Source organism: Salvelinus alpinus, chromosome 14 (genome assembly GCF_045679555.1).
Source record: "Salvelinus alpinus chromosome 14, SLU_Salpinus.1, whole genome shotgun sequence".
Classification (NCBI taxonomy): Eukaryota; Metazoa; Chordata; class Actinopteri; order Salmoniformes; family Salmonidae; genus Salvelinus; species Salvelinus alpinus.
Genome location: NC_092099.1, coordinates 52,238,332 through 52,259,822, shown reverse-complemented (window position 1 = coordinate 52,259,822; position 21,491 = coordinate 52,238,332). Strand labels below are relative to the sequence as shown.

The 21,491-nt window shown below is 50.2% G+C and overlaps 1 protein-coding gene across 1 annotated transcript in view; it reads left to right on the top strand.

The window, feature by feature from the left end:
- The window catches only part of LOC139539051 (pleckstrin homology domain-containing family M member 3-like), a 92,698-nt gene extending 72,722 nt beyond the window's left edge, over window positions 1–19,976 (top strand). The window contains exons 8-9 of the mRNA XM_071341743.1: window positions 3,291–3,448; window positions 19,288–19,976. Coding sequence (XP_071197844.1) covers window positions 3,291–3,448; window positions 19,288–19,450 — 321 coding nt within the window. The 3' untranslated portion in view covers window positions 19,451–19,976. The remainder of the gene's footprint in view (window positions 1–3,290; window positions 3,449–19,287) is intronic.
- The last annotated feature ends 1,515 nt before the right edge of the window (window positions 19,977–21,491 follow it).

Genomic DNA, 21,491 nt, shown 5'->3' with positions numbered 1-21,491 from the left:
CGGCCTGGCTGGCTGGCTAGCTGCTCGGCCTGGCTGGCTGGCTAGCTGCTCGGCCTGGCTGGCTGGCTAGCTGCTCGGCCTGGCTGGCTGGCTAGCTGCTCAGCCTGGCTGGCTGGCTGCTTGGCCTGGCTGGCTGGCTGGCTGCTTGGCCTGGCTGGCTGGCTGGCTGCTCGGCCTGGCTGGCTGGCTAGCTGCTCGGCCTGGCTGGCTGGCTGCTCGGCCTGGCTGGCTGGCTTGCTGCTCGGCCTGGCTGGCTGGCTGGCTGACTCCCTACCTGCTCCACACTACACACAGCCTTTGAGTGGTGGGCAGCAGCATGACTCATGTCCCCATTCTAAACAGCATTATTCACAGTGTTGTATGTCTCCCAGAATGGAGGGAACACAGCCTCTGGGATGGAGGGGTAGGGGGGCTGTGTTTTCAGCCACTGCTTGAGGTGTTACTGTATAAGGACTGTTCCTGGTTGTCGCCCATTCTTTAGGTTAGGGGTCATCGACTAGATTCAGCCGTGGGAGTGGATTGAGTTTGAGATTGTGTTGAGTGGACGGTCAGGGGGCCAGAACATAATGACAAATCATTTGTAGACTGCAAATTTACCGCAGGAAGCACATACAGATATAATATTTGACTTAAACGTACTCATTTCAAACTTTGCTTACATTTGTATGCAATCACATACAGTACCAGTCAAAAGTTTGGACACACCTACTCATTCCAAGGTTTTTCTTTATTTTTACTATTTTCTACATTGAAGTCATCAAAACTATGAAATAACACATATGGAATCATGTCGAAACCCAAAAAGTGTTAAACAAATCAAAATATATTTGATGTACATGACATTTGACATGATGTATTATCTTTCTCTGTCCAAACCATCCAGACATAACCTCCCCCCTCCCCTGCAGAGCATCCATTCCAAACCATCCAGACATACAGTGGGGAGAACAAGTATTTGATACACTGCCGATTTTGCAGGTTTTCCTACTTACAAAGCATGTAGAGGTCTGTAATTTTTATCATAGGTACACTTCAAATGTGAGAGACGGAATCTAAAACAAAAATCCTGAAAATCACATTGTATGATTTTTAAGTAATTAATTAGCATTTTATTGCATGACATAAGTATTTGATACATCAGAAAAGCAGAACTTAATATTTGGTACAGAATCCTTTGTTTGCAATTACAGAGATCATACGTTTCCTGTAGTTCTTGACCAGGTTTGCACACACTGCAGCAGGGATTTTGGCCCACTCCTCCATACAGACCTTCTCCAGATCCTTCAGGTTTCGGGGCTGTCGCTGGGCAATACGGACTTTCAGCTCCCTCCAAAGATTTTCTATTGGGTTCAGGTCTGGAGACTGGCTAGGCCACTCCAGGACCTTGAGATACTTCTTACGGAGCCACTCCTTAGTTGCCCTGGCTGTGTGTTTCGGGTCGTTGTCATGCTGGAAGACCCAGCCACGACCCATCATCAATGCTCTTACTGAGGGAAGGAGGTTGTTGGCTAAGATCTCGCAATACATGGCCCCATCCATCCTCCCCTCAATTCGGTGCAGTCGTCCTGTCCCCTTTGCAGAAAAGCATCCCCAAAGAATGATGTTTCCACCTCCATGCTTCACGGTTGGGATGGTGTTCTTGGGGTTGTACTCATCCTTCTTCTTCCTCCAAACACGGCGAGTGGAGTTTAGACCAAAAAGCTCTATTTTTGAATCATCAGACCACATGACCTTCTCCCATTCCTCCTCTGGATCATCCAGATGGTCATTGGCAAACTTCAGACGGGCCTGGACATGCGCCTGCTTGAGCAGGGGGACCTTGTGTGCGCTGCAGGATTTTAATCCATGACGGCGTAGTGTGTTACTAATGGTTTTCTTTGAGACTGTGGTCCCAGCTCTCTTCAGGTCATTGACCAGGTCCTGCCGTGTAGTTCTGGGCTGATCCCTCACCTTCCTCATGATCATTGATGCCCCACGAGGTGAGATCTTGCATGGAGCCCCAGACCGAGGGTGATTGACCATCATCTTGAACTTCTTCTATTTTCTTCTATTTTCTAATAATTGCGCCAACAGTTGTTGCCTTCTCACCAAGCTGCTTGCCTATTGTCCTGTAGCCCATCCCAGCCTTGTGCAGGTCTACAATTTTATCCTTGATGTCCTTACACAGCTCTCTGGTCTTGGCCATTGTGGAGAGGTTGGAGTCTGTTTGATTGAGTGTGTGGACAGGTGTCTTTTATACAGGTAACGAGTTCAAACAGGTGCAGTTAATACAGGTAATGAGTGGAGAACAGGAGGGCTTCTTAAAGAAAAACTAACAGGTCTGTGAGAGCCGGAATTCTTACTGGTTGGTAGGTGATCAAATACTTATGTCATGCAATAAAATGCAAATGAATTACTTAAAAATCATACAATGTGATTTTCTGGATTTTTGTTTTAGATTCCGTCTCTCACAGTTGAAGTGTACCTATGATAAAAATTACAGACCTCTACATGCTTTGTAAGTAGGAAAACCTGCAAAATCGGCAGTGTATCAAATACTTGTTCTCCCCACTGTAACCTCCCCCCTCCCCTGCAGAGCATCCATCTCCAGTAGGAGTGGGGGTTGGGGGGGTCTCCTTTCTCCTTCCCTCTGCCCCTCTCTCTCTTTCTCCTCGTTCCTCCTTCTCTTCTCTCCCCCAGGCTGAAGAATGCCTGGCAGACCCTTTAATTGGTGCAGCCGGGGCGCTGCCAGGTGTAGCCACTTGTCTCAGCCTCCCTCAGTGTTCTCTGGAGGTCCACTCAGGCCGGGCCCCTTCCCCAGACCCATTCAAAGGGGCCACAATGCTCTCTCTACCAGGCCCCCAAGATTCAAAGGCCCTGCTCGTTTTTAACTACGCACCCCCCAGTCCAGTAAATGGCGTTCACATATATATCTTTTTTGCTAAACCAGCCCCTCAAAAAAAGGACTTCCCCCTCGGTTACCCCCCACCCCCCAACACCTCCTTCCCAGGCCACTCCAGCCTCCAGTTCTTTCTCCCAGGGCCTTTATTAGTTTTGTGAATTCCTGACGAACTCTTGTCCATCTCTTTGCAGTGGCTCCCGTTGGGACCTGTATCAACAGTGTTTGTCCTCCCAGGGAAAATTCTCCTGTCTTGTTTTCTCTCTATAGTAGAATATATGACTGCAGGGAATTATTGTAGATGGGAAATATAAGGGTTGATTTAGAATGAGAATTTAGAAAATGTTTCTATTTTATTCAATAATATGTCATTAGGAAAGTGTCATATCTTTTTTTCCCTCCCTCCCTACAGGTGATAGATGGGAAACTTGCTCCCTTCCTCTCCAAGGTGATGAAGTTTGCCAGTTCCCACGTCTACAGCTGCAGCCAGTGCAGAGAGAAGGGCTTCATCTGTGAGATGTGTCAGAATGGACAGGTCATCTACCCCTTCCAGGAGAGTGCTACGAAGAGGTGAGGCCCCTGTATGCACAGATCTAGGATCAGCACAATATCCCACTAACCCGCAACCAGGAAATGGCGGAGCGATTTCTGCATGTTGCACCTTTAACTATTCGGGGTAACGCAGAAAACTGATCTTAGATCATGATTGCATCTTGGAGAATGAATGGAGTAAAGAGGAGTGTGTCTCTGTCTCTTGTTAGTCACACCAGCTGGAAGGGGCACTGGTGATAGGGACATGGCACCGTGCTGGAGAGGAGCAGTTAATCCTCCTTGCTCTGTCCCTGTCACTGTCCTCGTCTCCTTCTGCCTGAGCCTTATGACATGCTACTGAGAAGGAATGGCCCTCTCTCACCTCAGGGAGGTTTGATGTTTCACTGATAAGGAATGGAGGTCAGGAAGAGGAGAGGAGAGGTCAGGAAGAGGAGAGGAGATCAGGAAGAGGAGAGGACAGAGAGGAGGTCAGGAAGAGGAGAGGAGAGGACAGAGAGGAGGTCAGGAAGAGGAGAGGAGAGGACAGAGAGGTCAGGAAGAGGAGAGGACAGAGAGGAGATCAGGAAGAGGAGAGGAGAGGACAGAGGAGATCAGGAAGAGGAGAGGAGAGGACAGAGAAGATTAGGAAGAGGAGAGGAGAGGACAGAGAAGATCAGGAAGAGGAGAGGAGAGGACAGAGAAGAGGTCAGGAAGAGGAGAGGAGATGACAGAGAGGTCAGGAAGAGGAGAGGAGAGGACAGAGAGGTCAGGAAGAGGAGAGGAGAGGTCAGGAAGAGGAGAGGACAGAGGAGATCAGGAAGAGGAGAGGAGAGGACAGAGGAGATCAGGAAGAGGAGAGGAGAGGACAGAGGAGAGGTCGGGAAGAGGAGAGGAGAGGACAGAGGAGGTCAGGAAGAGGAGAGGAGAGCACAGAGAGGTCAGGAAGAGGAGAGGAGAGCACAGAGAGGTCAGGAAGAGGAGAGGAGAGCACAGAGAGGTCAGGAAGAGGAGAGGAGAGGACAGAGAGGTCAGGAAGAGGAGAGGAGAGGACAGAGAGGTCAGGAAGAGGAGAGGATAGGACAGAGAGGTCAGGAAGAGGAGAGGAGAGGACAGAGGAGATCAGGAAGAGGAGAGGAGAGGACAGAGGAGGTCAGGAAGAGGAGAGGAGAGGACAGAGGAGATCAGGAAGAGGAGAGGAGAGGTCAGGAAGAGGAGAGAACAGAGAGGAGAGGACAGAACAGAGGAGATAAGGAAGAGGAGAGGACAGAGGAGAGGAGAGGACAGAGGAGAGGAGAGGACAGAGGAGGTCAGGAAGAGGAGAGGAGAGGACAGAGAGGTCAGGAAGAGGAGAGGATAGGACAGAGAAGATCAGGAAGAGGAGAGGATAGGACAGAGAAGATCAGGAAGAGGAGAGGAGAGGACAGAGAAGAGGTCAGGAAGAGGAGAGGAGAGGACAGAGAAGAGGTCAGGAAGAGGAGAGGAGAGGACAGAGAGGTCAGGAAGAGGAGAGGAGAGGACAGAGATGTCAGGAAGAGGAGAGGAGAGGACAGAGAGGTCAGGAAGAGGAGAGGAGAGGACAGAGAGGTCAGGAAGAGGAGAGGACAGAGGAGATCAGGAAGAGGAGAGGAGAGGACAGAGGAGATCAGGAAGAGGAGAGGAGAGGACAGAGGAGATCAGGAAGAGGAGAGGAGAGGACAGAGAGGTCAGGAAGAGGAGAGGAGAGGACAGAGAGGTCAGGAAGAGGAGAGTAGAGGACAGAGGCGATCAGGAAGAGGAGAGGAGAGGACAGAGAAGAGGTCAGGAAGAGGAGAGGAGAGGACAGAGAAGAGGTCAGGAAGAGGAGAGGAGAGCACAGAGAGGTCAGGAAGAGGAGAGGAGAGGACAGAGAAGTCAGGAAGGGGAGAGGAGAGGACAGAGAGGTCAGGAAGAGGAGAGGAGAGGACAGAAAGGTCAGGAAGAGGAGAGGAGAGGACAGAGAGGTCAGGAAGAGGAGAGGAGAGGACATAGAGGTCAGGAAGAGGAGAGGTGAGGACAGAGAGGTCAGGAAGAGGAGAGGAGAGGACAGAGGTCAGGAAGAGGAGAGGACAGAGAAGAGGAGAGGAGAGGACAGAGAAGAGGTCAGGAAGAGGAGAGGACAGAGAGGTCAGGAAGAGGAGAGGAGAGGACAGAGAGGTCAGGAAGAGGAGAGGACAGAGAGGTCAGGAAGAGGAGAGGACAGAGAGGTCAGGAAGAGGAGAGGACAGAGGAGATCAGGAAGAGGAGAGGAGAGGACAGAGAGGTCAGGAAGAGGAGAGGACAGAGAGGTCAGGAAGAGGAGAGGAGAGGACAGAGGAGATCAGGAAGAGGAGAGGAGAGCACAGAGAGGTCAGGAAGAGGAGAGGAGATCAGGAAGAGGAGAGGAGAGGACAGAGGAGATCAGGAAGAGGAGAGGACAGAGGAGGTCGAGGAGAGGACAGAGGAGGTCAGGGAGAGGAGAGGACAGAGGAGGTCAGGAAGAGGAGAGGAGAGAGGAGGTCAGGAAGAGGAGAGGACAGAGGAGATCAGGAAGAGGAGAGGACAGAGAGGTCAGGAAGAGGAGAGGAGAGGTCAGGAAGAGGAGAGGAGAGGACAGAGAGGTCAGGAAGAGGAGAGGAGAGGACAGAGGAGGTCAGGGAGAGGAGAGGACAGAGGAGGTCAGGGAGAGGAGAGGACAGAGGAGGTCAGGGAGAGGAGAGGACAGAGGAGGTCAGGGAGAGGAGAGGACAGAGGAGGTCAGGGAGAGGAGAGGACAGAGAGGTCAGGAAGAGGAGAGGAGCGGACAGAGATCAGGAAGAGGAGAGGAGATAACAGAGGGGATCAGGAAGAGGAGAGGAGAGGACAGAGAAGAGGTCAGGAAGTGGAGAGGAGAGGACAGAGAAGAGGTCAGGAAGAGGAGAGGAGAGGACAGAGGAGGTCAGGAAGAGGAGAGGACAGAGGAGGTCAGGAAGAGGAGAGGAGAGGACAGAGGAGGTCAGGAAGAGGAGAGGAGAGGATAGAGGAGGTCAGGAAGAGGAGAGGAGAGGACAGAGGAGGTCAGGAAGAGGAGAGGACAGAGGAGGTCAGGAAGAGGAGAGGACAGAGGAGGTCAGGAAGAGGAGAGGACAGAGGTGGTCAGGAAGAGGAGCGGAGAGGACAGAGGTGGTCAGGAAGAGGAGAGGACAGAGGTGGTCAGGAAGAGGAGCGGAGAGGACAGAGGAGGTCAGGAAGAGGAGAGGAGAGGACAGAGAGGAGGTCAGGAAGAGGAGAGCACAGAGGTGGTCAGGAAGAGGAGCGGAGAGGACAGAGGAGGTCAGGAAGAGGAGCGGAGAGGACAGAGAAGGTCAGGAAGAGGAGAGAACAGAGGAGATCAGGGAGAGGAGAGAACAGAGAGGAGGTCAGGAAGAGGAGAGGACAGAGAGGAGGTCAGGAAGAGGAGAGGAGAGGACAGAGAGGTCAGGAAGAGGAGAGGAGAGGACATAGAGGTCAGGAAGAGGAGAGGAGAGGACAGAGAGTTCAGGAAGAGGAGAGGAGAGGACAGAGAGGTCAGGGAGAGGAGAGGTCAGGAAGAGGAGAGGAGAGGACAGAGAGGTCAGGAAGAGGAGAGGACAGAGGAGATCAGGAAGAGGAGAGGAGAGGACAGAGAGGTCAGGAAGAGGAGAGGAGAGGACAGAGAGGTCAGGAAGAGGAGAGGAGAGGACAGAGAGGTCAGGAAGAGGAGAGGAGAGGACAGAGAGGTCAGGAAGAGGAGAGGAGAGGACAGAGGAGATCAGGAAGAGGAGAGGAGAGGACAGAGAGGTCAGGAAGAGGAGAGGAGAGGACATAGAGGTCAGGAAGAGGAGAGGAGAGGACAGAGTTCAGGAAGAGGAGAGGAGAGGACAGAGAGGTCAGGAAGAGGAGAGGAGAGGTCAGGAAGAGGAGAGGAGAGGACAGAGAGGTCAGGAAGAGGAGAGGACAGAGGAGATCAGGAAGAGGACAGAGGAGTCAGGAAGAGGAGAGGAGAGGACAGAGAGGTCAGGAAGAGGAGAGGAGAGGACAGAGGAGATCAGGAAGAGGAGAGGAGAGGACAGAGAGGTCAGGAAGATGAGAGGAGAGGATAGAGAAGATCAGGAAGAGGAGAGGAGAGGACAGAGAAGAGGTCAGGAGAGGAGAGGACAGAGAAGAGGTCAGGAAGAGGAGAGGAGAGGACAGAGAGGTCAGGAAGAGGAGAGGAGAGGACAGAGAAGAGGTCAGGAAGAGGAGAGGAGAGGTCAGGAAGAGGAGAGGAGAGGACAGAGAGGTCAGGAAGAGGAGACGACAGGAAGAGGAGAGGAGAGGTCAGGAAGAGGAGAGGAGAGGACAGAGAGGTCAGGAAGAGGAGAGGACAGAGGAGATCAGGAAGAGGAGAGGACAGAGAGGTCAGGAAGAGGAGAGGAGAGGACAGAGGAGATCAGGAAGAGGAGAGGAGAGGACAGAGGAGATCAGGAAGAGGAGAGGAGAGGACAGAGAAGAGGTCAGGAAGAGGAGAGGAGAGGACAGAGGAGGTCAGGAAGAGGAGAGGAGAGCACAGAGAGTTCAGGAAGAGGAGAGGAGAGGACAGAGAGGTCAGGAAGAGGAGAGGAGATCAGGAAGAGGAGAGGAGATCAGGAAGAGGAGAGGAGGGGACAGAGGAGATCAGGAAGAGGAGAGGACAGAGGAGATCAGGAAGAGGAGAGGAGAGGACAGAGGAGGTCAGGGAGAGGAGAGGACAGAGGAGGTCAGGGAGGGGACAGAGGAGGTCAGGAAGAGGAGAGGACAGAGGAGGTCAGGAAGAGGAGAGGAGAGGACAGAGAGGTCAGGAAGAGGAGAAGAGAGGACAGAGAAGTCAGGAAGAGGAGAGGAGAGGACAGAGAGGTCAGGAAGAGGAGAGGAGAGGACAGAGGAGAGGAGAGGACAGAGGAGGTCAGGAAGAGGAGAGGAGAGGACAGAGGAGGTCAGGGAGAGGAGAGGACAGAGGAGGTCAGGGAGAGGACAGAGGAGGTCAGGAAGAGGAGAGGACAGAGGAGATCAGGAAGAGGAGAGGAGAGGACAGAGAGCTCAGGAAGAGGAGAGGAGAGGACAGAGAGATCACGAAGAGGAGAGGAGATAACAGAGGAGATCAGGAAGTGGAGAGGAGAGGACAGAGAAGAGGTCATTCAGACGAGAGGAGAGGACAGAGGAGGTCAGGAAGAGGAGAGGAGGGGACAGAGGAGAGGAGAGGACAGAGAGGTCAGGAAGAGGAGAGGAGAGGACAGAGGAGGTCAGGAAGAGGAGAGGAGAGGACAGAGGAGGTCAGGGAGAGGAGAGGACAGAGGAGGTCAGGAAGAGGAGAGGAGAGGACAGAGGTCAGGAAGAGGAGAGGACAGAGGAGGTCAGGAAGAGGAGAGGACAGAGGAGGTCAGGAAGAGGAGAGGACAGAGGAGGTCAGGAAGAGGAGAGGACAGAGGAGGTCAGGAAGAGGAGAGGACAGAGGAGGTCAGGAAGAGGAGAGGACAGAGGAGGTCAGGAAGAGGAGAGGACAGAGGAGGTCCGGAAGAGGAGAGGAGAGGACAGATGAGGTCAGGAAGAGGAGAGGAGAGGACAGAGGAGGTCAGGAAGAGGAGAGGACAGAGGAGGTCAGGAAGAGGAGAGGACAGAGGTGGTCAGGAAGAGGAGCGGAGAGGACAGAGGAGGTCAGGAAGAGGAGAGGACAGAGGTGGTCAGGAAGAGGAGCGGAGAGGACAGAGGAGGTCAGGAAGAGGAGAGGAGAGGACAGAGAGGAGGTCAGGAAGAGGAGAGCACAGAGGTGGTCAGGAAGAGGAGCGGAGAGGACAGAGGAAGTCAGGAAGAGGAGCGGAGAGGACAGAGAAGGTCAGGAAGAGGAGAGAACAGAGGAGATCAGGGAGAGGAGAGAACAGAGAGGAGGTCAGGAAGGGAGAGAAGAGGACAGAGAGGTCAGGAAGAGGAGAGGACAGAGAGGAGGTCAGGAAGGTAGAGAGGAGGTGAGGAAGAGGAGAGCACAGAGAGGAGGTGAGGAAGAGGAGAGCACAGAGAGGAGGTGAGGAAGAGGAGAGCACAGAGAGAAGGTCAGGAAGAGGAGAGGACAGAGAGGAGGTCAGGAAGAGGAGAGGACAGAGAGGAGGTCAGGAAGAGGAGAGGACAGAGAGGAGGTCAGGAAGAGGAGAGGACAGAGGAGGTCAGGAAGAGGAGAGCACAGAGAGGAGGTCAGGAAGAGGAGAGCACAGAGAGGAGGTCAGGAAGGGGAGAGCACAGAGAGGTCAGGAAGGTAGAGGAGAGCACAGAGAGGAGGTCAGGAAGGTAGAGGAGAGCACAGAGAGGAGGTCAGGTAGAGGAGAGCACAGAGAGGAGGTCAGGAAGAGGAGAGGACAGAGGAGGTCAGGAAGAGGAGCAGAGAGGACAGAGGAGGTCAGGAAGGGAGAGAAGAGGACAGCAGAGGTAAGGAGGAGGAGAGGACAGAGAGGAGGTCAGGAAGGAAGAGGAGAGGACAGAGGAGGTCAGGGAGGAAGAAGCGAGGACAGAGGAGGTCAGGAAGGGAGAGAAGAGGACAGAGGAGGTCAGGGTGGAAGAGGAGAGGACAGAGGAGGTCAGGAAGGGAGAGAAGAGGACAGAGGAGGTCAGGGAGAGGAGAGGACAGCGGAGGTCAGGAAGGGAGAGAAGAGGACAGCAGAGGTAAGGAGGAGGAGAGGACAGAGAGGAGGTCAGGAAGGAAGAGGAGAGGACAGAGGAGGTCAGGGAGGAAGAGGCGAGGACAGAGGAGGTCAGGAAGGGAGAGAAGAGGACAGAGGAGGTCAGGGTGGAAGAGGAGAGGACAGAGGAGGTCAGGAAGGGAGAGAAGAGGACAGAGGAGGTCAGGGTGGAAGAGGAGAGGACAGAGGAGGTCAGGAAGGGAGAGAAGAGGACAGAGAGGAGGTCAGGAAGAGGAGAGGAGAGGACAGAGGAGGTCAGGAAGGGAGAGAAGAGGACAGAGAGGTCAGGAAGAGGGGAGGACGGAGTGGAGGTCAGGAAGAGGGGAGGACAGAGTGGAGGTCAGGAAGGGAGAGGACAGAGTGGAGGTCAGGAAGGGAGAGGACAGAGTGGAGGTCAGGAAGGGAGAGGACAGAGTGGAGGTCAGGAAGGGAGAGGACAGAGTGGAGGTCAGGAGAGAGCACTCTAGGCCATATTTGAAATGTGTTTATTCTTTTGGAACTTCTGAGAGTGTAATGTTTACTGTTAATTTTAGTTTCTTTCACTTTTTTTGGCATTGTTAACATGTGTTTCCCATGTCAATAAAGCCCTTTAATTGAGTTGAGGGAGAGAGCTCTAGGTCGGAGAGGGAGGGAGGGGGAGATAGCGAGAGCGAGCGCTCTAGGCGAGAGAGAGTGAGAGAGAGCGAGCGCTCTAGGCGAGAGAGAGTGAGAGAGAGCGAGCGCTCTAGGCGAGAGAGAGAGAGAGCGCTCTAGGCGAGAGAGAGAGAGAGAGAGAGAGCGCTCTAGGCGAGAGAGAGAGAGAGCGGTCTAGGCGAGAGAGAGAGAGAGAGCGCTCTAGGCGAGAGAGAGAGAGAGAGCGCTCTAGGCGAGAGAGAGAGAGAGAGAGCGCTCTAGGCGAGAGAGAGAGAGAGCGAGCGCTCTAGGCGAGAGAGAGAGTGAGCGCTCTAGGCGAGAGAGAGAGAGAGAGAGAGAGAGCGCTCTAGGCGAGAGAGAGAGAGAGAGCGAGCGCTCTAGGCGAGAGAGAGAGAGAGAGAGCGAGCGCTCTAGGCGAGAGAGAGAGAGAGCGAGCGCTCTAGGCGAGAGAGAGAGAGAGAGCGCTCTAGGCGAGAGAGAGAGAGAGAGCGCTCTAGGCGAGAGAGAGAGAGAGAGCGGTCTAGGCGAGAGAGAGAGAGCGGTCTAGGCGAGAGAGAGAGAGAGCGGTCTAGGCGAGAGAGAGAGAGAGCGAGCGCTCTAGGCGAGAGAGAGAGAGCGAGCGCTCTAGGCGAGAGAGAGAGCGAGCGCTCTAGGCGAGAGAGAGAGAGCGAGCGCTCTAGGCGAGAGAGAGAGAGAGAGCGAGCGCTCTAGGCGAGAGAGAGAGAGAGAGAGAGCGAGCGCTCTAGGCGAGAGAGAGAGAGAGAGCGAGCGCTCTAGGCGAGAGAGAGAGAGCGAGCGCTCCAGGCGAGAGAGAGAGCGAGCGCTCTAGGCGAGAGAGAGAGCGCTCTAGGCGAGAGAGAGAGCGCTCTAGGCGAGAGAGCGAGCGCTCTAGGCGAGAGAGAGAGAGAGAGCGAGCGCTCTAGGCGAGAGAGAGAGAGAGAGAGAGAGCGCTCTAGGCGAGAGAGAGAGAGAGAGAGAGAGAGCGAGCGCTCTAGGCGAGAGAGAGAGAGAGCGAGCGCTCTAGGCGAGAGAGAGAGAGAGAGCGAGCGCTCTAGGCGAGAGAGAGAGAGAGAGCGAGCGCTCTAGGCGAGAGAGAGAGAGAGCGAGCACTCTAGGCGAGAGAGAGCGAGCGCTCTAGGCGAGAGAGAGCGAGCGCTCTAGGCGAGAGAGAGCGAGCGCTCTAGGCGAGAGAGAGAGAGCGCTCTAGGCGAGAGAGAGAGAGAGCGCTCTAGGCGAGAGAGAGAGCGAGCGCTCTAGGCGAGAGAGAGCGAGCGCTCTAGGCGTGAGAGAGCGAGCGCTCTAGGCGAGAGAGAGCGAGCGCTCTAGGCGAGAGAGAGAGAGAGAGCGAGCGCTCTAGGCGAGAGAGAGAGAGAGAGCGAGCGCTCTAGGCGAGAGAGAGAGAGAGAGCGAGCGCTCTAGGCGAGAGAGAGCGAGCGCTCTAGGCGAGAGAGAGCGAGCGCTCTAGGCGAGAGAGAGCGAGCGCTCTAGGCGAGAGAGAGAGAGAGAGCGAGCGCTCTAGGCGAGAGAGAGAGAGCGAGCGCTCTAGGCGAGAGAGAGAGAGAGAGCGAGCGCTCTAGGCGAGAGAGAGCGAGCGCTCTAGGCGAGAGAGAGAGAGCGCTCTAGGCGAGAGAGAGAGAGAGCGAGCGCTCTAGGCGAGAGAGAGAGAGAGCGAGCGCTCTAGGCGAGAGAGAGAGCGAGCGAGCGCTCTAGGCGAGAGAGAGAGAGCGAGCGAGCGCTCTAGGCGAGAGAGAGAGCGAGCGAGCGCTCTAGGCGAGAGAGAGAGAGAGGGAAGGAGAGAGAGGGCGCTCTAGGCGAGAGAGGGAGAGAGCGCTCTAGGCGAGAGAGGGAGAGAGCGCTCTAGGCGAGAGAGGGAGAGAGCGCTCTAGGCGAGAGACGGAGAGAGCGCTCTAGGCGAGAGACGGAGAGAGCGCTCTAGGCTAGAGACGGAGAGAGCGCTCTAGGCTAGAGGCGGAGCGAGCGCTCCTGGCTAGAGTGAGAGAGGGGGAAGGAGAGAGAGGGCGCTCTAGGCCAGGGAGGGAGGGAGGGAGGGAGGGAGAGATCTAGGCCAGAGAGAGAGAGAGAGCGAGCGCTCTAGGCAAGCGAGAGCGATCTAGGCGAGAGAGAGAGCGCTCTAGGCGAGAGAGAGAGAGAGAGCGCTCTAGGCGAGAGAGAGAGAGCGCTCTAGGCGAGAGAGAGAGCGCTCTAGGCGAGAGAGAGAGAGGGCGCTCTAGGCGAGAGAGAGAGAGGGCGCTCTAGGCGAGAGAGAGGGCACTCTAGGCGAGAGAGAGGGCGCTCTAGGCGAGAGAGGGCGCTCTAAGTGAGAGGGAGAGGGAAAGAGAGCACTAGGGGAGAGGGAGAGAGAGAGCGCTCTAGGCGAGAGGGAGGGAGGGCGAGAGCTCTAGGCCAGGGAGGGAGGGAGAGATCTTGGCCAGAGAGGGAGGGAGGGCGAGAGCTCTAGGCCAGGGAGGGAGAGCGAGAGCTCTAGGCCGGGGAGGGAGGGAGGGAGGGCGAGAACTCTAGGCCAGGGAGGGAGAGCGAGAGCTCTAGGCCGGGGAGGGAGGGAGAGATCTAGGCCAGAGAGGGAGGGAGGGAGGGAGGGCGAGAGCTCTAGGCCAGGGAGGGAGGGTGAGAGCTCTAGGCCAGGGAGGGAGGGCGAGAGCTCTAGGCCGGGGAGGGAGGGTGAGAGCTCTAGGCCAGGGAGGGAGGGCGAGAGCTCTAGGCCAGGGAGGGAGGGTGAGAGCTCTAGGCCAGGGAGGGAGAGCGAGAGCTCTAGGCCGGGGAGGGAGGGAGGGAGAGCTCTAGGCCAGAGAGGGAGGGCGAGAGCTCTAGGCCAGGGAGGGAGAGCGAGAGCTCTAGGCCGGGGAGGGAGGGAGATGATGATGATGCGCTCTCTCTCACTGGGATTTTTGCCCATTCTTCAAGGCAAAACTGCTCCAGCTCCTTCAAGTTGGACTGGTTCCGCTGTGTACAGCAATCTTTAGGTCATACCACAGATTCTCAATTGGATTGAGGTCTGGGCTTTGTCTAGGCCATTCCAAGACATTTAAATGTTTCCCCTTAAACCACTCAAGTGTTTCTTTAGCAGTATGCTTAGGGTCATTGTCCTGCTGGAAGGTGAACAGGTTTCCCTCAAGAATTTCCCTGTATTTAGCGCCATCCATCATTCCTTCAATTCTGACCAGTTTCCCAGTCCCTGCCGATGGAAAAACATCCACACAACATGATGCTGCCACCACCATGCTTCACTGTGGGGATGGTGTTCTCGGAGGGATGAGAGGTGTTGGGTTTGCACCAGACATAGCGTTTTCCTTGATGGCCAAAAAGCTACATTTTTGTCTCATCTGACCAGAGTACCTCCTTCCATATGTTTGGGGAGTCTCCCACATGCCTTTTGGCAAACACCAAACATGTTTGCAAATTTTTTTCTTTAAGCAATGGCTTTTTTTCTGTCCACCCTTCCGTAAAGGCCATCTCTGTGGAGTGTACGGCTTAAAGTGGTCCTGTAGACAGATACTCCAATCTCCGCTGTGGAGCTTTGCAGCTCTTTCAGGGTTATCTTTGGTCTCTTTGTTGCCTCTCTGTTTAATGCCCTCCTTGCCTGGTCTGTGAGTTTTGGTGGGCGGCCCTCTCTTGGCAGGTTTGTTGTGGTGCCATATCCTTAAAAAAAAAATGATGGTGCTCCGTGGGATGTTCAAAGTTTCTGATATTTTTTTTATAACTCAACCCTGATCTGTACTCCAAAACTTCTTCCCTGACCTGTTTGGAGAGCTCCTTGGTCTTCGTGGTGCCGCTTGCTTGGTGGTGCCCGTTGCTTAGTGGTATTGGAGACTCTGGGGTCTTTCAGAACAGGTGTATATATACAGTTGAAGTCGAAAGTTTACATACACTTAGGTTGGAGTCATTGAAACTCGTTCTTCAACCACTCCACAAATTTCTTGTTAACAAACTATAGTTTTGAAAAGTCGATTAGGACGTCTACTTTGTGCATGACACAAGTAATTTTTCCAACAATTGTTTACAGAGATTATTTAACTTATAATTCACTGTATCACAATTCCAGTGGGTCAGAAGTTTACATACACTACGTTGACTGTGCCTTTAAACAGCTTGTAAAATTCCAGCAAATTTTAAGATGCTTCTGATAGGCTAATTGACATCATTTGAGTCAATTGGAGGTGTACCTGTGGATGTATTTCAAGGCCTACCTTCAAACTCAGTGCATCTTTGCTTGACACCATTGAAAAATCTAAAGAAATCAGCCAAGACCTCAGAAGAAAATGGTAGACCTCCACAAGTCTGGGTCATCCATGGGAGCAATTTCCAAACGCCTGAAGGTACCACGTTCATCTGTACAAACATTAGTATGCAAGTATAAACACCATGGGACCACGCAGCCGCCATACCACTCAGGAAGGAGACGCGTTCTGTCGCCTAGAGATTAACGTGCTTTGGTGCGAAAGTGCAAATCACTTCCAGAACAACAGGAAAGGACCTTGTGAAGATGCTGGAGGAAACCGGTACAAAAGTATCTATATCCACAGTAAAACGACTCCAATATCGACATAACCTGAAAGGCCGCTCAGCAAGGAAGAAGCCACTGCTCCAAAACCGCCATAAAAAAGCCAGACTACGGTTTGCAACTGCACATGGGAACAAAGATCGTACTTTTTGGAGAAATGTCCTCTGGTCTGATGAAACAAAAAAAGAACTGTTTGGCCATAATGACCATCGTTATGTTTGGAGGAAAAAGGGGGAGGCTTGCAAGCCGAAGAACACCATCCCAACCATGAAGCACAGGGGTGGCAGCATCATGTTGTGGGGCTGCTTTGCTGCAGGAGGGACTGGTGCACTTCACAAAATAGATGGCATCATGAGGACGGAAAATTATGTGGATATATTGAAGCAGCATCTCAAGACATCAGTCAGGAAGTTAAAGCTTGGTCGCAAATGGTTCTTCCAAATGGACAACGACCCCAAGCATACTTCCAAAGTTGTGGAAAAATGGCTTAAGGACAACAAAGTCAAGGTATTGGTGTGGGCATCACAAAGCCCTGACCTCAATCCTATAGAAAATGTGTGGGCAGAACTGAAAAAGCCTGTGCGAGCAAGGAGGCCTACAAACCTGACTCAGTTACACCAGCTCTGTCAGGAGGAATGGGCCAAAATTCACCCAACTTATTGTGGGAAGCTTGTGGAAGGCTACCTGAAATGTTTGACCCAAGTTAAACAATTTAAGGCAATGCTACCAAATACTAATTGAGTGTATGTAAACTTCTGACCCACTGGGAATGTGATGAAAGAAATAAGAGCTGAAATAAATAATTCTCTCTACTATTATTCTGACATTTCACATTCTTAAAATAAAGTAGTGATCCTAACTGACCTAAGACATGGAATTTTTACTCTGATTAAATGTCAGGAATTGTTTAAAACTGAGTGTAAATGTATTTGGCTGTATGTAAACTTCCGACTTCAACTGTGTGTGTATATATATACAGTGGGGAGAACAAGTATTTGATACACTGACAATTTTGCAGGTTTTCCTACTTACAAAGCATGTAGAGGTCTGTAATTTTTATCATAGGTACACTTCAACTGTGAGAGAAGGAATCTAAAACAAAAATCCAGAAAATCACATTGTATGATTTGTAAGTTCTTAATTTGCATTTTATTGCATGACATAAGTATTTGATACATCAGAAAAGCAGAACTTAATATATACTGAGATCACTATACCCCATGTCAAAGTGGAATTACGTTTTGTTTTTTTATAAAATACAATTAAAAGATGAAATGTCAAGTATTCAACACGTTTGTTATGACAAGCCTAAGTTGAGGAGTAAAAATGTGCTTAACAAGACACATGACTTGTAGCATGGACTCTCTGTTTGCAGTAATAGTCTTTAACATGATTTCTGAATGACTACCTCGTCTCTGTACCCCACACATACAATTATCTGTAGTTGTATGTGAGCAGTTTGACATTGAATATCCCTTTGGGCATGGTGAAGTTATGAATTACACTTTGGATAGTGTATCAATACACCCAGTCACTAAACATATTCAGGCGTCTTTCCTAACTCAGTTGCCGGAGAGGAAGGAAACCCCTCAGGGATTTCAACCATGAGGCCAATGGTGATTTTAAACCAGTTACAGAGATTAATGGTTGTGATAGGAGAAAACTGAGGATGGATCAACAACATTGTAGTTACTCCCCATACTAACCTAGAAGGAAGCCTGTACAGAATATAAATATTCCAATACATGCATTCTGTTTGCAACAAGGCACTTAAGGAACTGCAAAAAATGTGGCAAAGAAATTACATTTGTCTTGAATACAAAGCGTTATGTTTGGGGCAAATCCAACACAACACATTACTACCAGTACCACCCTTCATATTTTCAAGCATTGTGGTGACTGCATCATGTTATGGTTATGCTTGTCATTGGCAAGGACTAGGGAGGTTTTTTAGAATAAAAAGAAACAGAATAGAGCTAAGCACATACAAAATCTTAGAGGAAAACCTGGTTCAGTCTGCTTTCCACCAGACACTGGGAGACAAATTCACCTTTCAGCAGGACAATAACCTAAAACACAAGGCCAAGACGACATTGAATGTTCCTGAGTGGCCGCGTTAAAGTTGTCTTAAATCAGCGTGAAAATCTATGGCAAGACTTCAAAATGGCTGTCTAGCAATGATCTACAACCAGCTTGACAGAGTTTGAAGAGTTTAAAAAATAATAATGTGCAAATATTGTACAATCCAGGTGTGTAAAGCTCTTAGAGACTTACCCAGAAAGACTCACAGGTGTAATCACTGCCAAAGGTAATTCTAACATGTATTGACTCAGGGGTGTGAATACTTATGTAAATTAGATATTTCTGTATTTCATTTTCAATAAATGTGCACTTTGCCATTATGTGTTTAGATGGGGGAGAAAGAAATCCATTTAATCCATTTTGAATTCAGGCTGTAACAACAAAATGTGGAATAAGTCAAGGGGTCTGAGTACTTCCTGAAGTAAAGTAGTAAAGATACATATGTATTGCTCAGCGGATGGATGGAATCATGGATGGAATGATTGATGGATGGATGGATGGATGGAATCATGGATGGATGGAATGATGGATGGAATGATGGAATGATTGATTGATGGATGGATGGATGGAATGATGGAATGATTGATTGATGGATGGATGGATGGAATCATGGATGGATGGAATGATGGATGGAATGATTGATTGATGGATGGATGGATGGAATGATTGATGGATGGAATGATGGATGGAATGATGGAATGATTGATGGATGGATGGAATGATGGAATGATTGATGGATGGAATGATGGAATGATTGATGGATGGATGGAATGATGGATGGAATGATGGATGGAATGATGGAATGATTGATTGATGGATGGATGGATGGAATGATGGAATGATTGATGGATGGAATGATGGATGGAATGATGGAATGATTGATGGATGGATGTAATGATGGAATGATTGATGGATGGAATGATGGATGGAATGATGGAATGATTGATGGATGGATGGAATGATGGAATGATTGATGGATGGATGGAATGATTGATGGATGGATGGAATGATTGATGGTTGGATGGGATGGATGGATGGAATGATGGATGGAATGATGGATGGATGGATGGAATGATCGATGGATGGATGGATGGAATGATGGAATGATTGATGGATGGAATGATGGATGGATGGATGGAATGATTGATGGTTGGATGGGATGGATGGATGGAATGATGGATGGATGGAATGATTGATGGATGGATGGAATGATTGATGGTTGGATGGGATGGATGGATGGAATGATGGATGGATGGATGGAATGATCGATGGATGGATGGATGGAATGATGGAATGATTGATGGATGGATGGATGGAATGATTGATGGTTGGATGGGATGGATGGATGGAATGATGGATGGATGGAATGATTGATGGACTGATGGAATGATGGATGGATGGATGGAATGATCGATGGATGGATGGATGGAATGATGGAATGATTGATTGATGGATGGATGGAATGATGGATGGATGGAATGATTGATGGAATGATGGATGGATGGAATGATTGATGGACTGATGGAATGATGGATGGAATGATGGATGGATGGAATGATAGATGGATGGAATGATAGATGGAATGATTGATGGAATGCTGGATGGATGGATGGAATGATGGATGGATGGAATGATGGATGGACTGATGGAATGATGGATGGATGAAACGGTGGATGGCTAGATGGAATGGTGGATGGATGGAATGGTGGATAGAATGCTGGATGGAGAGACAGCCACCTGTGTAGTATGCTGTCCTGTCCTATAGATACCTGGCAGGATGGCAACAGGTGGTAAATCTTAGACAGACAGGGCTGAACTGAACAGGGCCATTAAAACGACATTTTATCCACATTTTTACTATAGTGATGTTTTCCCTCTGATTTACCATACAGTTCTGACATTGGTGAAATCGACCAACCTACAATCACCACAGATTGTTGTTGTATTTTGGTGTGTGTGTGATCCAGATGTGATGTCTGCGGAGCGGTGTTCCATACAGAGTGTCGTCAGAAGGCCCAGCCATGTCCACGCTGCGTCCGCAGGGAGCTCTACCACACGAGACCCTCGTCCTTCTGGAGCCCTAACGACGATACACCAGGCTGCTTCACAATGCCCTACCAGGACACCTGATCACACACAATATACTTCCAGAGATACACACACACACACAGAGAGAGAAACAGCGGACCCACTCCACAGAGCTGCTCTTACCAAAGTCGGTGTGTGTGTGTGTGTGTGTGTGTGTGTGTGTGTGTGTGTGTGTGTGTGTGTGTGTGTGTGTGTGTGTGTGTGTGTGTGTGTGTGTGTGTGTGTGTGTGTGTGTGTGTGTGTGTGTGTGTGTGTGTGTGTGTGTGTGTGTGTGTGTGTGTGAGAGAGTCGGCCAGGATACACAGTAACAGAAGTGTCGATGACTAATCAAGTATCATGCTCTCTGACACATCTGCTTTTTGATGTGACATCACTCTCACCTGGGAGAGATTAACACTAACTGGAAAGGAACTACTCTGCATTTGAGCCTCTCTGCTTCCTGCATGAAAAACACTCTTTTCACGCCACTTTAAGCAGCTATGACCGGAAGCAGGGGTTCTGAACAGAACCATTTGTTTTATCGTTCCATTCCACTGTTCTGATCTGCAAAATAAAGTTCCAAAAAGTACTGGTTTATATGGTTCTTTTGTTCCTTTTTAAACCTCCGAAATATATAGAGTACCAATCAAAAAGTTGGACACACCTACTCATTCCAGGGTTTTTCTTTATTTTGACTATTTTCTACATTTTAGGATAATAGTGAAGACATCAACACTATGAAATAACTCATATGGAATCATGTAGTAACCAAAAAAGTGTTAAACAACCAACTTACTTTGGTGACTACGTGATTCCATTGGTTATTTCATAGTGTTGATGTCTTCACTATTATTCTACAATGTAGAAAATAGTCAAAATAAAGAAAAACCCTGGAATGAGTAGGTGTGTCCAAACTTTTGACTGGTACTGTATATTTTTTACATTTAGCTCGACATTAAATGACTTCACCAATCAGTGCAGATAGAGCAGCTTGCTGTGGAGCGGGAAAGCGATTTAATCTGCATAGGAAAGTCGTTAAGAGCAAATTGTATTTTGCCGTAAGAGCATGGTTTAATCAGGAAGAGAGAGGATTGAGGAATCTTGCTTTGAAGCACTGGGCATCTTGTTATGACATGCATGATCTGAATTAGGCCCACAGAATTATACCTACAGAGGAGCGCGTCTTTGGATCAACTTTGAATGTCTTTGAACTTCCGAGTTGGTTTAACGTTGGACCGGAGCAAACGTTAGCTAGCTAGTGGTGTGAAAAGAGTGTGTCCCCTATCATCATAGTGCTACACACACACAAATAAAGGAAGACAGACTATGATGACTGAACAGCAGTGATGCGTCCTTTTGAGTGTCTGGGCTCACAAACATACCACCTGAAGGTTTTACGGGATGACCTTTCCACACAGACACACACACCAGGTGACTCAACAGCTGGTTATGTGAAAGACAGCTGGTGCCAGTTGGTGTGATGTCACTATATGCAGTGTGTATGGACTATATGTGGTCTCAGTTGGTGTGATGTCACTATATGCAGTGTGTATGGACTATATTTGGACTCAGTTGATGTGATGTCACTATATGCAGTGTGTATGGACTATATGTGGTCTCAGTTGGTGTGATGTCACTATATGCAGTGTGTATGGACTATATGTGGACTCAGTTGGTGTGATGTCACTATATGCAGTGTGTATGGACTATATGTGGACTCAGTTGGTGTGATGTCACTATATGCAGTGTGTATGGACTATATGTGGTCTCAGTTGGTGTGATGTCACTATATGCAGTGTGTATGGACTATATGTGGACTCAGTTGGTGTGATGTCACTATATGCAGTGTGTATGGACTATATGTGGTCTCAGTTGGTGTGATGTCACTATATGCAGTGTGTATGGACTATATGTGGACTCAGTTGATGTGATGTCACTATATGCAGTGTGTATGGACTATATGTGGTCTCAGTTGGTGTGATGTCACTATATGCAGTGTGTATGGACTATATGTGGACTCAGTTGGTGTGATGTCACTATATGCAGTGTGTATGGACTATATGTGGACTCAGTTGGTGTGATGTCACTATATGCAGTGTGTATG